The following is a 15509-nucleotide window of genomic DNA, read 5'->3' as shown; positions in this document are numbered from 1 at the left end:
TGTGACTCCAAATCCATACCTCCATGGGTTGATCAATTTGATTTTCATTGATAATTTTTGTGTGACTTTGTTGTCAGCACATTCAACTATGGAATGAAAAAAGTATTTAATAAGAATATTTCATTCATTCAGATCTAGGATGTGTTATTTTAGTGTTCCCTTTATTTTTTTGAGCAGTGTATATTGATTGCAATTATTCCCGAATGAGTGAGCGTTCATGTGCAAAGGATTAGCATTTCAATTTGTCATAATTATCAACTGTGTAATGTCTCTTGTCTTTTGCGCCCTTCTCAGTCCCTTTGTCTACCAAGCCGTCATACCGGTTTAGCCCACTAGGGCACACCCCCTATCATTTCCTTGTAACCATATCTACTTTGTTTGTTTGCATTTCTGTGATTATTTTGTTAATAAAGAAATAAATTGAGACAATTGATGTATGGATGATTCATAGTGAAGACTGGGTTCGTGCAGATAACCAACAATTTATGACGTTTGGAAGACTAATTGATCAGATATTAAAAATGCCTGAAAGTTAACTTTAATCTGAAGATTTCCTTGGTGCCCCGACTTCCTAGTTAATTACATTTACATGATTAGTTTAATCACGTAATAATAATTAGAGAATTGATTTGATAAGTCTTCAGTTTAATGATGCTAAAGACACGACAATTCCGTAAAACAGGGTATGTTACAGTCCCTGATGTCTCTCTGGAAGGAGATCCTCACCCTGAGCTTGTCTACTTTATTGTCCAGAGATGGAATATTAGTGAGTAATATATTCGTAAGTGGTGGATGGTGTGCCTGCCTCCTGAGTCTGACTCTGTATAAACTCTGTATACCTGTTCTCTGCCGGCGGTGTCTTGGAGCAGCCTATGAGAAGTTCAATTGCCCTGGGGGGTGTGAACAAAGGATCCAATTCGGAAAGTCATATTCCTGGTCGTAATGCTGGTGAGTTACCACCACTATAATATATGTAATATGTTCTGGGCTAATAATGTAAGAAATAACATACAAAAAAACAAAATTCTGCAAAGTTGTTTGGCAGCTCGGCTTCTAGCTCCTATGTCTGTCGGGCTCTGGCTGGGCCACTTAAGGATATTCGGAGACTTGTCCCAAAGCCACTCCTGCGTTGTGTTGGCTGTGTGCTTAAGGTCGTTGTCCTGTTGGAAGGTTAACATTCACCCCAGTCTGAGGTCCTGAGCTCTCTGGAGCAGAGTTTCATCAAGGATGTCTCTGTACTTTGCTCCATCCATCTCTCCCTCGATCCTGACTAGTCTCTCAGTCCCTGCCGCTGAAAAATATCCCCAAAGCATGATGCTGCCACAACTACCATGCTTCACCGTAGGGATTGTGCCAGGTTTCCTCCAGACGTGACATCAAAGAGTTCAATCTTGGTTTCATCAGACCAGAGAATATTGTTTGTCATGGTCTGAGAGTCGTTTAGGTGCTTTTTGGCAAACTCCAAGCGGACTGTCAAGTGCATTTTACCGAGTAGTGGCTTCCATCTGGCCACTCTACCATGAAGGCCTGATTGGTGGAGTGCTGCAGAGATGGTTTTCCTTCTGGAAGGTTCTCCCATCTCCACAGACAAACTCTGGAGCTCTGTCAGTGACCATCGGGTCTGTGGTCACCTCCCAGACCAAGAGTTTTGGTGATTCCAAACTTATTTCATTTAAGAATGATGTAGGCCACTGTTCTTGGGGACCTTCAATATTGCATAATTTTTTCGGTACCCTTCCCTAGACCTGTGCTTCGACATAATCCTGTCTCGGAGCTCTTAGGACAATTTCGTCGACCTCATGACTTGGTTTTTGTTTTGACATGCACTGTCAACTGTGGCCTTTTCTATAGACAGGTGTGTGCCTTTCCAAATCATGTCAAATCAATTGAATTTACCACAGGTGGACTCCATCCAAGTTGTAGAAACATCTCAAGGATGATCAATGGAAAGAGGATGCACCTTAGCTAAACTTCAAGTCTCATAGCAAAGGGTCTGAATACTTATGTAAATAAGGTATGTTTTTTATTTAATAAATTAGCAACAATTTCTAAAAACCTGTTTTCACTTAGTCATCATGGGGTATTGTGTGTAGATTGAGAATTTGTATTTAGTTAATCCATTTTAGAGTAAGGCTGTAAAGTAACAAAATGTGGGAAAAGTCCAGGGGTCTGAATACTTTCCGAATACACTGTGTGTGTGTGTGCTTGTGTATTCGTAAGAGGGTGTGTGTATTGTTTGTACAGGGCATATGGGAGAACAGTCAGTCCTCGGTGCCAATGTGTGCATAGCTCTTCCCAGTAGGCCCACATGGTTTTAAGTCTCTCTGCTGTCACAAAGCCACGGCTGGCGCATTAAGGGAAGTCTCACTGTCTCTATCAGAGCCAAAACATTCACTGTAACAAGAACAGACAGAATGGCATACTGTAAAGCATCGTGTGTCCTCTACTCTCAACCATGATCTTATAACAACCCAGCCACTGCTCATCAGTATTGTTAAGAGTCGAGGGTTGAAGAATGCAGGTGTACTGTCGATTACAACGTGAACCGTATAAGATATTATTTATGGTTTATTTGTACTTATTATTGCCCTGAACTCGCAAGTAGTATTTTAGTAGTTGTAAACGTGAGTTAGGAAGCAGGTGCAGAAGGTGAGTTTAATAATGAAAAGAAACAGATGAACACACATGAGAAGCGTATTGAACGTGAGAGAAAACAATACTACCTAATGACTGGTGTCAAGTGAGGGCTAAATAAAGGGGGAATAATCACAGAGAAAATGAAGACCAGTTGTCCATAATGATGGGGAGCAGGTGTGGTAATCATAGTTGCCAGGGCCTGTAGTTAGTAGACCAGTAACGTCGAGCACCGGAGGGAGGGAGGGAGGGAGCAGGAGTAGGCGTGACAGTATTAGTATTTATTAGGATCCCCAATTACGCTACTCTTCCTGTGGTCCAAAAAGGAAACAAACATGCATAAAATAATTACATAACACTGCATAATACTACATGATCTCCTGCTTCTGCCTCACGCTTCAGAAACAGGAGATGGCTCCTGCCCTATGAGCTGTTCCGGCTCGCACAAGCCAAAGATTCGTTCAAGGCCTCCCACCTTATTATACAATAAATAATACAGTGCAAATTACAATACAAATGGCTGTGTCTTCACAGTCCCCTTTGCGCCGTGAGGTGTTCTTTTATCATTTATTTTATCTGGTTTTATTGCCAGCTTGAGTTACCTGCGGTAGTCATGACTATTTAATACTGTGCGTTTCCCAGCCTCTGTTCTGGACTTGGGGACAGTGGAGAGACCTCTGATTGCATGTCTTATGTTGTACCGATGAGTGTCCGAACTGTGTGCCAACTGCTTGAACAGACAGTTCCGTACCTTCAACACCTCGCATGAAGACCAATAGTGATACAGTCAGTCAATCTCTCCTCAACTTTGAGCCCGGAGAGATTGACGTGCATGTGACTGTCACTCGCCCTCTGTGTACATCTAAATGCAACACGTGCTGCTCTGTTCTGGACCAACTGCAATTTACCCATCTCCCTCTTTGCCGCACATGACCACACAACTGGGCAGTAGTAAAGGTGTGACAAAACTGGGGCCTTTAGGACCTGTCAAGAAAGCAGACCAAAGCATTATCATGGATAGACCTCTTCCCATTTTAGCAACCATTGAGTCTATATGTTTTGACTATGACAGCTTGCTATCTAGGGTTGCACCCAGCAGTTTAGTCTCCTTCACTTGCTCAATCGCCACATTAATTAATAATAGATCTAGATTTGGTTTAGGGCAGAGGATGCAAATCCATAACAGTTAGGTTTTTTTCAGCAATTAGTTTATGATCAATTCTTTCGAAAGCTGCACTGAAGTCTAACAAAACAGCTTCCCAATCTTCTTACTAACTATTTCTTTCAGCCAATCATCAGTCGTTTGTGTCAGTCGTTTGTGTCACCTTTCCCTATACTGTAAGGATGCTGAAAGTCTGTTTTGATTGTTTTCTGTAAAATAACTACATTTGGTCAAACACTATTTTTTCCAAAAGTTTGCTAAACACCGGTAACAGGCTGATTGGTCAGCTGTTTGAACCATTAAATGGTGCTCTGCTATTCTTGGGCAGCAGTATGACCTTTGCCTCTTCAGGCCTGAGGGTCTCACCGTCTTCTAGGCTCAAATTGAAGATGTGGCAAACAGGACTCACAATATTTTCCGCTGCCAACCTGAGCAATTTACCATCCAGGTTGTTGGTACCAGTTGGTATGTCATTTATGGATAGCAATAATTTTTTCCTCTTCCACACCCACTTTGTAGAACTCAAAACTACAGACCTTTTGTTTCATTCTTCTGGTCCATTATGCATGAATATGAAGGCTCAGTGTTTGTTTGCTTGTCATGCATACATTTGCTAATCTTGTCAACAAAAAAAACATATTAAAGTGGTTGGCAATATCAACGGGTTTTGATATTGACTTGCCATTTGCCCTAATGAAGGATGGAGCCGAGTTAGCTTTTTATTTTACTTAGAATTTAATTTCAGGTACGCCAGAGCTTTTTACTTTAATTCTTTATGTACAGTACCAGTCAAAAGTTTGGACATGCCTACTCATTGAAGTGTTTTTCTTTTCTTTTCTTTATCTTTACAAAAAAACTATGAAATAACACATACGGATTCATAAAGTATTGAAAAAAATTAAATATATTTTATATTTGAGATTCTTCAAAGTAGCCACCTTTTGCCTTGATGACAGCTTTGCACACACTTGGCATTCTATCAACCAACTTCATGAGGTAGTCACCTGCAAGGTATTTCAATTAACAGATGTGCCCTATTAAAAGATCATTTGTGGAATTTCTTTCCTTTTATGCGTTTGAGCCAATCGGTTGTGTTGTGACAAGCTACGAGTGGAATACAGAAGATAGCCCTATTTGGTAAAAAACCAAGTCCATATTACAGCAAGAACAGCTCAAATAAGCAAAGAGAAACAACAGTCCCTCATTACTTAAGACGGGAAGATCAGTCAATCTGGAAACTTTCAAGAACTTTGTGGTGGTCAGTGGTCTGGCAGAGTGCCTTGGTCTCATGACGCGCAGTCACGAGAGAGTTGGCTCTCGTTCCAGTGCTTTTCTTCAGACATAGGAATTCTCCGGTTGGAACCTTATTGATGATTTATGTTAAAAACATCCTAAAGATTGATTCCATACATCGTTTGACTTGTTTCTACGACCTGTAACGGAGTGCTTACACCTCATGAAGATGGATTACTGGGCTGAACACACTAACAAGTGGCTATTTGGGCATAAATGATGAACTTTATGGAACAAATCAATCATTTATTGTCGAACTGGGATTCCTGGGAGTGCCTTCTGATGAAGATCATCAAAGGTAAGTGAATATTTGTTGTAATTTTTAACTTCTGTTGACTCCAAAATGGCGGATATTTCTCTGGCTAAATTGTGCTCTGAGCGCCGTGCTCAGATTATGCTTTTTCCGTAAAGCTTTCTTAAAATCTGACACAGTGGTTGCATTAAGGAGAAGTCTATCTTTAATTCTGTGAATAACACTTGTATCTTTTATCAATATTTATTATGAGTATTTCTGCAATATCACCGGATGTTTTGGAATCAAAACATTACTGCACGTAACGCGACAATGTAAACTGAGATTTTTGGATAAATTTTTGTATAAATATGCACATTATCGAACAAAACATACATCTATTGTGTAACATGATGTCCTTTGAGTGTCATCTGATGAAGATCAAAGTTTAGTGATTAATTGTATCTATATTTTTGCTTTTTGTAACTCCTATGTTTGGCTGGAAAGATGGCTGTGTGTTTTTTTGACTTGGCGGTGATCTAACAATCATATGTGCTTTCGCTGTAAAGCATTTTTGAAATCGGACACGATGGGTAGATTAACAAGAAGTTACTTTCATTTGCTGTATTGGACTTGTAATGTGTGAAAGTTACATATTTCTCAAAAATATTTTTGAATTTCGCTCGCTGCCTTTTCAGCGGAATGTTGTCGAGGGGTTCCGCTAGTGGAACGCCTGCCCTAGAAAGGTTAAAACTAGCTAGCGATGTTTCTAACATGTTTTTATTTATGTACTTAAATGCAGAGGTCAGGCACCGAAGACGTGGCTGTCAAATTAAAAGCAACCTACCATCACTTCTCTGATTTAGAGGGGTTGGGTTAATTGCATTAGACACATTTTGGATGAATGAATTCAGTTGTACAACCGACTTGGTATCCCCTTTCTCTTCTGCAATGGAGGAGATAGACAAGGTAATGCTCTTGCTTTTGGACAACTCGACTATAGCCTGAAGTTAAAGCAGAACATGAAAGACTAACGCAGTGAGTATTCTGTAAACGCCACCTTTTTTATACATAAGTGGAGGTCCTCGGCACACACGTGAATACATAGGACTGTAGACACACAAAGCGACACACCAAGCTTGAGCAGTAGCCAGATCTTGCTAGGTACAAGTTGTTTATTTTGAAAACTGATTGTTTAAAAATGAATTTCTAATTAATTTCATGCTTTGTGCTCAAAACATTGTCAAATGTGAGAGTGCAGCCCAGCTGACCGAGTGGGTGAAGAACAACCTGGCCGGCAATCCAAGTTGCAGAGTACTTGAAATAGACCGCAATCCAGAGGGCTCAGAGGACCAGTCAGAATGGGGCCAAGACAGTTGAGATAGCCCGAGAGCATCCTCGTCTGCTGGATAGAGCCCCACAGTGGAGGTGTCTTAATACCTATAAAACCTAGCGGTTAAACAAGGAAATGGTTCCAATCGTTTTTCCACCATTCCATTTTCCGATAGGGTATTTTAGAAACACCTAAAATAAGGGCTGTGTTTTGTGTGGGCTTACTCTTGCGTGACATTTTGATAACTATGTAAATCTCTCTTGGCCAAATTGACTTATCAATATATTCTTCTCTATTTACTCCAATTCTAAAATGTTAATTAGCATCAAAGTAATGTCATGCAAGACTACAAATCCCTGCAAGCTCCTCCACATTTCTATCTGACATATTTGCAAACCAGTATTGTTGTTCTCTTTATAATAGCCACATTAGCAGCTAATCAGCGTTTCCTTTTTAGGGAGTAAATAGTCACCTTGTCCTAGAGAGATTTACATGGTTATCAAAACGTCACGCCAGGGTAAGCCTACACAAAACACCACCCTTATTTTAAGTGTTTCTAAAATCCCCTATGGGGAAAAGTAAAAGGTGGAAAAAATGATTGGAACCATTTCCTTGTTTGACCACTAGGTTTTATTGGTTTTATGACACCTCCACTGTGGGGTTCTATCCAGCAGACTAGGATACTCTTGGACTCTCGACTGTCCCCATTCTGTCTGGTCCTCTGAGCCATCTGGATTGCGGTCTATTTCATGTATTCCGCTGCTTGGTTTTCCGGCCGGATGTTGTTCTTCACTCAGTCATCTGGGCTGCCCACATTTGACAGTGTATTGAGCACAAACTATTCAATTAATTCTAAATTAAATTAATTGTGCAATAGGATTTTAATTGGTTCTCTCAAAATGTTTATTTTCCTCAGGTTGAGATCTCTCAGACCTCTCATTGTTTGGATTTGAAAATCCAACCATTGTTATAGAAGGGGGCAGTGCTCGGGGGCCGACTGTGGCTGTTGGTGTTTGTGTGAGAAAGACACAGTGGAGAGCCAATAAGTAAAATCACAGCTCCCTTCATTATTGACGCATTGTGCCGACAACATCAAAGAGCCATTCCAGACTGAGGTCAGGAGGACTTAGGTGTTAGCCAAGCTAATGACTAACTGCAATGGAAATAAAATGTTTGTCTGCTTTACTACAGATTGCCCAGGACTTTTCCGTTTTAAACCCAGACTGCTCAGGGAAACTCGCTGAGAACTGGATTGCAGTCTTAAAGGACAAAAAAACTTTGCTTCGACAACTGAGAGAAGCAGGCCCAAGATTTTCTCTTTGAATTGCAGGTATAGTTTGAAATAGCCCTGCTGGTGGAACCTCATATGCTCATTAATTTTTTTGTTTGAAACAATCAAGTTATTCACTAAACATTCTTCTCTCCAGATACACAATGTGACATCGATTTAAGACTTTTGACAATGGTCCTCCCAACACCAGTCTACAAGATTGGCAGGATGAATTCTGACCCAGCTTCCAAAAGACCAGAAAATTCTTAATTGACTTGCAGCCTGTACGCGGATAGGCATATGGAGATTGTTGGAGAAATTAAATGATATAATTTGTAAACCTTGAATGACAGGAACAGCATTCCAAAATCGGTGAACTGAACACTCCAAGACATGGTGTAATTGAGCCTCAGTCCCAAATGAATGGAAAATGTAGGCATCAAACTAGGATTGGGTGTTTATATTGATGTGTAAATTGTTATATAGTCCATGATTTGTAAAAGTCCTCATTCTAAAATCGAGTGATTTCTATCTGACAGGTTGGGACCAACATGGCGATGACCAAAACCCTATCCATTTATGTTGGCTCTTGGGGACTGCTCACAGGTGTTTACGGCCATAAGTGGACAGGCATTGGAGCAAGGGACATTGCTTGGGGCACTGGATTGTTTAGCTAAATATTTTTTTGCCTATGGTACATTTCTGAGATCTTTTATTTCGACTCATGAAACCAACACTTTACATGTTGCATCTATATTTTTGTTCAGTGCTCTGGCACTGTCTGGGAGACATACATTTGAAGTCAGAAGTTTACATACACCTTAGCCAAATACATTTAAACTCAGTTTCACAATTCCTAGTAAATATTCCCTGTTTTAGGTCAGTTAGGATCACCACTTTAATTTAAGAATGTGAAATGTCAGAATAATAGTAAAGATAATGATTTCTTTCATCACATTCACAGTGGGTCAGAAGTTCACATACACTCAATTATTATTTGGTAGAATTGCCTTCAAATTATTTAACTTGGGTCAAACGTTTCGGGTAGCCTTCCACAAGCATCCCGCAATAAGTTGGGTGAATTTTGGCCCATTCCTCCAGACAGAGCTGGTGTAACTGAGTCAGGTTTATAGGCCTCCTTGCTCGCACACGCTTTTTCAGTTCTACCCACAAATTTTCTATAGGATTGAGCTCCGTCTCCTTCCTGAGAGGTATGACGGCTGCATGGTTCCATGGTATTTATACTTGCGTACTATTGTTTGTACAGATGAATGTGGTACCTTCAGGCGTTTAGAAATTGCTCCCAAGGATGAACCAGACTTGTGGAGGTCTACAATTTTTGGCTGATTTCTTGACTTAAATGATGTCATTTAGCCTTTCAGAAGCTTCTTAACCCATGACATCATTATCTGGAATTTTCCAAGCTATTTAAAAGCACAGTCAACTTAGTGTATGTAAACTTCTGACCCACTGGAATTGTGATGCAGTGAATTATAAGTGAAATAATCTGTCTGTAAACAATTGTTGGCAAAATTATTATGTCCAAACCGACTTGCCAAAACTATAGTTTTTTAACACGAACTTTGTGGAGTGGTTGAAAAATGAGTTTTAATGACTCCAACCTAAGTGTATGTAAACTTCCAACTTCAACTGTAAATAAGCATGTTTAATTTTGTCTGGCTTAGCATTCCAAATAAAATAACCTTTTTCTCTCATATAATTTAAAAAAGTAAATGTGATGTTTCCATAAATAGACAAGTATTTACCTCTCCATGGTTGCAGAATCTTGTCAATTTTTGCAAACTTTCTATTGAAATTGATTGCGGTAAGTTCATTTATGTTTTTTGAGCTATGAATACTAAGTATGTCTACTTCACCATCCGCCCATTTTATTGGTAAACTACAAGGTAGTGTAAACACTCTTTTAATGATCCAAGACGCAATATGGTACACTTGTCATAATTGGGTTTTAGTCCAGAGAGGCTAGAAAAGTGATCAAGATCTTCAATAAGGATGTGCAAGGATCCAGATTACGGACTTTAGATCCAACAAGAACATCCAAGGGTTAGAAATCCAGGGGATAAAAACAATAGTGTCAATGTATGCCGATGACTCAAGTTTTTTCTTATTTAATAGCTAGCATTTGAATGGCCATAATAAATAGATATCGAGACAACGGACAGCCTTGTTTTACTCCTCTGTAAAAGCTCAATACGTTCTGACAAGTAACCATTATTTACTGTTTTACACCTGGGGTTGCTGTACATTAACTTTAACCCATTGTGTAAGAGATTCACCGAAATTAAAGTAATCCAGGCATTTATATAGAAATTAGAGGCGTACTTTATCAAACGCCTTTTCAAAATCTGCTATGAAGACCAGGCCTGGTATCTTTTGATGTTTCATAATGTTCAATTGTTTCAAGTAATTGTTGTACATCATCTACAATATATCTTCCATGTAAAACAACATCTGGTAAAACCTTTTTTTATTCTATGTGCTATGCATTTGGTCAGGATTTCTGCATCACAACATTGAAGTGTAAGAAGCCTTAAATGAATTAGATCTTTATACTTATCACCTGGCTCCTGTTTCAGTAGTATTTAAATCAGACCTTCTTGTTGAATACATAAGTATACCACTTTTATAGGAGTAATTAAAACATGCTAATAATGGATCTTTGAGTACATCAAAGAAGGTCTGATAATACCTCTACTGGTATACCATTGAGCCCTGGTGTTTTTCCAGACTGAAATAATTGAATTGCTTCAAAAAATTCCTCCTCTGTATGTAAGCCTTGGCTGATTTCTTTTGAAAGAAGAGGCACTGAGGTTGAAGGTAGACCTTGAAATACATCCACAGGTACACCTCCAATTGACTCAAATTATGTCAATTAGCCTATCAGGAGCATCTAAAGCCATGACTTCATTATCTGGAATTTTCCAAGCTGTTTAAAGGCACAGTCAATTTAGTGTATGTAAACTTCTAACATTAACATTAACATTTAAGTCATTTAGCAGACGCTCTTATCCAGAGCGACTTACAAATTGGTGCATTCACCTTATGACATCCAGTGGAACAGCCACTTTACAATAGTGCATCTACATATTTTAAGGGGGGGTGAGAAGGATTACTTTATCCTATCCTAGGTATTCCTTAAAGAGGTGGGGTTTCAGGTGTCTCCGGAAGGTGGTGATTGACTCCGCTGTCCTGGCGTCGTGAGGGAGTTTGTTCCACCATTGGGGAGCCAGAGCAGCGAACAGTTTTGACTGGGCTGAGCGGGAACTGTACTTCCTCAATGGTAGGGAGGAAAGCAGGCCAGAGGTGGATGAACGCAGTGCCCTTATTTGGGTGTAGGGTCTGATCAGAGCCTGGAGGTACTGAGGTGCCGTTCCCCTCACAGCTCCGTAGGCAAGCACCATGGTCTTGTAGCGGATGCGAGCTTCAACTGGAAGCCAATGGAGAGAGCGGAGGAGCGGGGTGACTTCTGACCCACTGGAATTGTGATTAAGTGAAATAATCTGTCTGTAAAAAAATTTTTGGAAAAATTGCTTGTGTCATGCACAAAGTAGATGTCCTAACCGACTTTTCAAATCTATAGTTAGTTAACAAGAAATTTGTGTAGTGGTTGAAAAACAAGTTTTAATGACTCCAACCTAAGTTGACTACAACTTACGACAGTGTCACACGCTCTCATGCTTTGTTTTTATCAGATTGCAATCTGAGTGTGAACATCAAGTTCAGCTGAGGCTTTAGTCTGATGTTTGGACTGTTGGGTTCATGAAATAATATAAATCCATTTGAAGATTTCATAAGATAGGATTGTTTATCTTATGAAATAACACATAAACAATATGGATTTGTTTTGGGGTGCTATTTACATTTTTTTTTAAATATATTCTTGTACTTTGTGGACAATTGTCTGATGTTGATGTATGTTCCGAAATGCAGGCAATACAAATTAATGATTTGAAATCCAACATTTTATATGGATTGTGTGTAGGAAAAGGAAGAGGATGGGATGGTAGGGAAGACAAAAAATATACAGTTGAAGTCGGAAGTTTACATACGCTTAGGTTGGAGTCATTAAAACTTGTTTTAGAGTTTTGCAGAGTTGCAAAGAAAAAGCCATATCTTAGACTGGCCAATAAAAAGAAAAGAAAAGATTAAGATGGGCAAAAAAACAGACACTGGACAGAGGAACTCTGCCTCTAGAAGGCCAGCATCCCAGAGTCTTCTCTTCACTGTTGATGTTGAGACTGGTGTTTTGCGGGTCCTATTTCATGAAGCTGCCAGTTGAGGACTTGAGGCTTCTGTTTCTCAAACTAGACACTAATGTCACTTGTCCTCTTGCTCAGTTGTGCACCAGGGCCTCCCATTCCTCTTTCTAGTCTGGTTAAGGCCAGTTTGCGCTGTTCTGTGAAGGGAGTAGTACACAGCGTTGTACGAGATCTTCAGTTTCTTGGCAATTTCTCGCATGGAATAGCCTTCATTTCTCAGAAGAAGAATAGACTGACGCGTTTCAGAAGAAAGTGCTTTGTTTTTCATTTCTATTAATTTTAATTGCAATCTCAACTCTCAAAGCAAGAATATACTGAATTAGAGATATCTATGTATTTCCCGTCCGTATGTTCCCTTTTTGCAACCACAGACTCAAAATAACACCAGGTAAAAATATATCCAGATGGCGCAGTAGAAATGGAATAGTATATTCTGGCAGGCTACTTCACACCAGCCAATTTAACCCATGCACTGTTTAGCACAGGAGGTTGGTGGCATCTTAATTGGGGAGGAGGGGCTCATAATATTGGCTGGAACGGAATAAATGGAATTGTATCGAACTCATCAAACACATATTAAATATGAATTACCACTTTAAAGCTGCAATATGTAACTTTTTGGACAACAACAAAAAATCTAAATGGGTACACCACAAACTCACACAGATGGCTTGACTTCACTTTGAAACCCTTCATTGATGGGAAACTTGATTAATGCCAGGCTTAAGGCAGTTAACGACTCAGGCCTCAGGTGTTAACAACAAGGCAGGAATCAATACTCGTCCGGTCTCTGAATTGTCACTCCTTAGAACACAAGGAGACCAGTCAAGCATGGTTTGGGTTAGTGCACTCAATAATTAGGAAATATATGTATTGAGCTGAGTCCACTTTGTCACTCTGGTAATTGTGTTTTTGGCATTGGGTGAAGATGTGTTCATGAATGAGGCTTTTTGTGTTGAACTTTTGTCACACATTTGAAATGGTCTGACACATCACATCAACTCATTCTCTGAGCCTTGTTGTCCCACATGTATACACAGAGGCCTGTTACATTCACTGGTTCCAGTTGAGTTGATACATTTGACCCGTGCAGTCATTGCCCTGTTGTGAGAATCCATTGTTTAGTGTCTGAGTGTCGTCATGCTATTTGTCAGGAAGCTGTAACCTAGCTGCGGAAGATCTTACATTGAGAATTGTATTACTTTGTGGTCCAAAGAAATTACATTTTTACTTTTCATAAGTTTTAGCTTTTCATAAATGCAACAACATTGTGATATCCTGGACAAGGTATTACTTGTAGATGTTCATAGAGTTCTCAAATTCCCTTCATATTTTACTCAACAATAAAAGAAAAATCTAAGTGATTGCTTTTCCTGAAACTTAGCTAAATAATATCCCTTGTGGACAGAAATGTCAATAGAAATATGTCAAAAATCCTTTCTTAGTAATTATTTTATAATTGATCAGAATACCTATCCTCTGATTGTATTTTGTTTCCTCCACAGAGTCTGAGGGACTCTCTACCCACGGCCAACCTCAGCTATGCAGTGCGGCGGCGTTTCTCAGGGACAATACTGCTGCCCCCACTGTCTCGGCGCCACTCCACCCACACCCAGGACCACCGCAGGCTGTTGGACCTGGAGGCCCTCTACAGGAATGCCCTTGCCAGTGTGGCTGCCACGAGCCTGGAGACCATCAACAACTCCAAGTCAGTGGAGCAGCTTGTTACTCTTTCAACTATGTCTCTGTAATGCTCTGTTTCCGTCTCTTTGTTTTTCGTTCTCTCTCATTTCGTTAGAAACACTCGCTCTGTCGAGAGCTGCCTCTCTTTATTTCTCACTCTGTCACTCGAGTACTCACAATTTCAGGGTTGGGTAGTTTACTTTCTAAATGTAATCCGTTAGTTGCCAGTTACCTGTCCAGAATTGTAATCAGTAATGTACATTATTGATTATCAAACTCAGTATTGTAATTTGCTTACTTTCAGTTAATTTTAGATTACTTTCCCATTAAGAGTCATTAGAAGAAGACAAAAATGAATATTACCAATTGAATGACATCTATTGCAGGATAAATCAATGTTAGAGTTTACTGGCCATAAATTGATGTTGCATTTTACTTTATGGGTTGGTTATGTAGGCTTCTTTTAACCAATTGCTTTCTACTACAGATAATTATATGAATTGTTATATATTTACATTAAAATCTAAGTCTGTCAGATTTCCAGTCATTCCAATTCATTTAATACCCCTTGATCTTCAAGAATAGGAATTGGAAATATGGAAGTATAGATTAGACAGCTTGTTCTACCTGGGCATAACCCCACAACTAAAGGACCTATTAGCCTACTCTGTTGTTTATGATTTAGTTGTCCAGGTGGTATAGGGCAGTGTGGAGTGCAATAGAGATTTCGTCACCTGTGGCTCTTTGATGATGGTGTTGATGTGAGCTATGACCAGCCTTTTAAAGCATCTCATGGCTACAGATGTGAGTGCTTCGGGGCGATAGTCATTTAGATATTTTACCTTGGTGTACTGTTAATCCGTCAGAATGTTAACCTGTTTAAAGGTCTTACTCATATCAGCTACGGAGAGCATGATCATACAGTCGTCCAGAACAGCTGTTTGCTCTCATGCATGGTTCAATGTTTCTTGCCTTGAAGTGAGAATAGAAGACATTTAGGTCATCTGGTAGGCTCACATCACTTGGAAGCTCGCGGCTGGCTTTCCGTTTGTAATCAATGGTAGTTTGTAAGCCCTGACACGTCCGACGAGCATCAGAGCCAGTGTAGTAGGATTCGATCTTAGTCCTGTTGACACTTTGCCTGTTTGAGGGTAGTAGCGGGATTTCTTACACGCGTACGGATGAGTGTCCTGCTCCTTGAAAGTGGCAGCTCTAGCTCAGTTCGGATGTTGCTTCTAATCCCTAGCTTCTGGATGGGATAGGTATTTACAATTACTGTGGGGATGAGGTCGTCGATGCACTTATTAATGTAGTCGGTGACTGATGTGGTAAACGCCTCAATGCAATTGGATGAATCCCGGAACATATTTCAGTCTGTGCTAGCTTAGCATCCGCTTCATCAGACCACTTCTATATTGAGCGGGTCACTGGTACTTCCTGTTTGAGTTTTTGCTTGGAATCATGAGGGTAGAGTTCTAGTCAGATCCTCCAAATGAAGGGCGAGGGAGAGCTTTGTATGCATTTCTGTGTGTGGAGTAAAGGATGCACAGGTGACATGCTGGTATAAATTTGGTAAAATGGATTTCAGTTTTTCTGGCCACTAGGAGCACCGCCTATGGATG

At 39.9% G+C, this 15509-nt stretch overlaps 1 protein-coding gene across 1 annotated transcript in view; it reads left to right on the top strand.

Moving 5' to 3' along the window:
- The window catches only part of LOC123997192 (cAMP-specific 3',5'-cyclic phosphodiesterase 4D-like), a 159949-nt gene that overhangs the window by 27296 nt on the left and 117144 nt on the right, over positions 1 to 15509 (top strand). Inside the window, exon 3 of the mRNA XM_046301334.1 lies at positions 13710 to 13912. Within this exon, the coding sequence (XP_046157290.1) occupies positions 13710 to 13912 (203 nt within the window). The remainder of the gene's footprint in view (positions 1 to 13709; positions 13913 to 15509) is intronic.

Source organism: Oncorhynchus gorbuscha, linkage group LG15 (assembly GCF_021184085.1).
Source record: "Oncorhynchus gorbuscha isolate QuinsamMale2020 ecotype Even-year linkage group LG15, OgorEven_v1.0, whole genome shotgun sequence".
NCBI lineage: Eukaryota > Metazoa > Chordata > Actinopteri > Salmoniformes > Salmonidae > Oncorhynchus > Oncorhynchus gorbuscha.
This window is presented reverse-complemented; position numbering and strand designations above follow the sequence as displayed.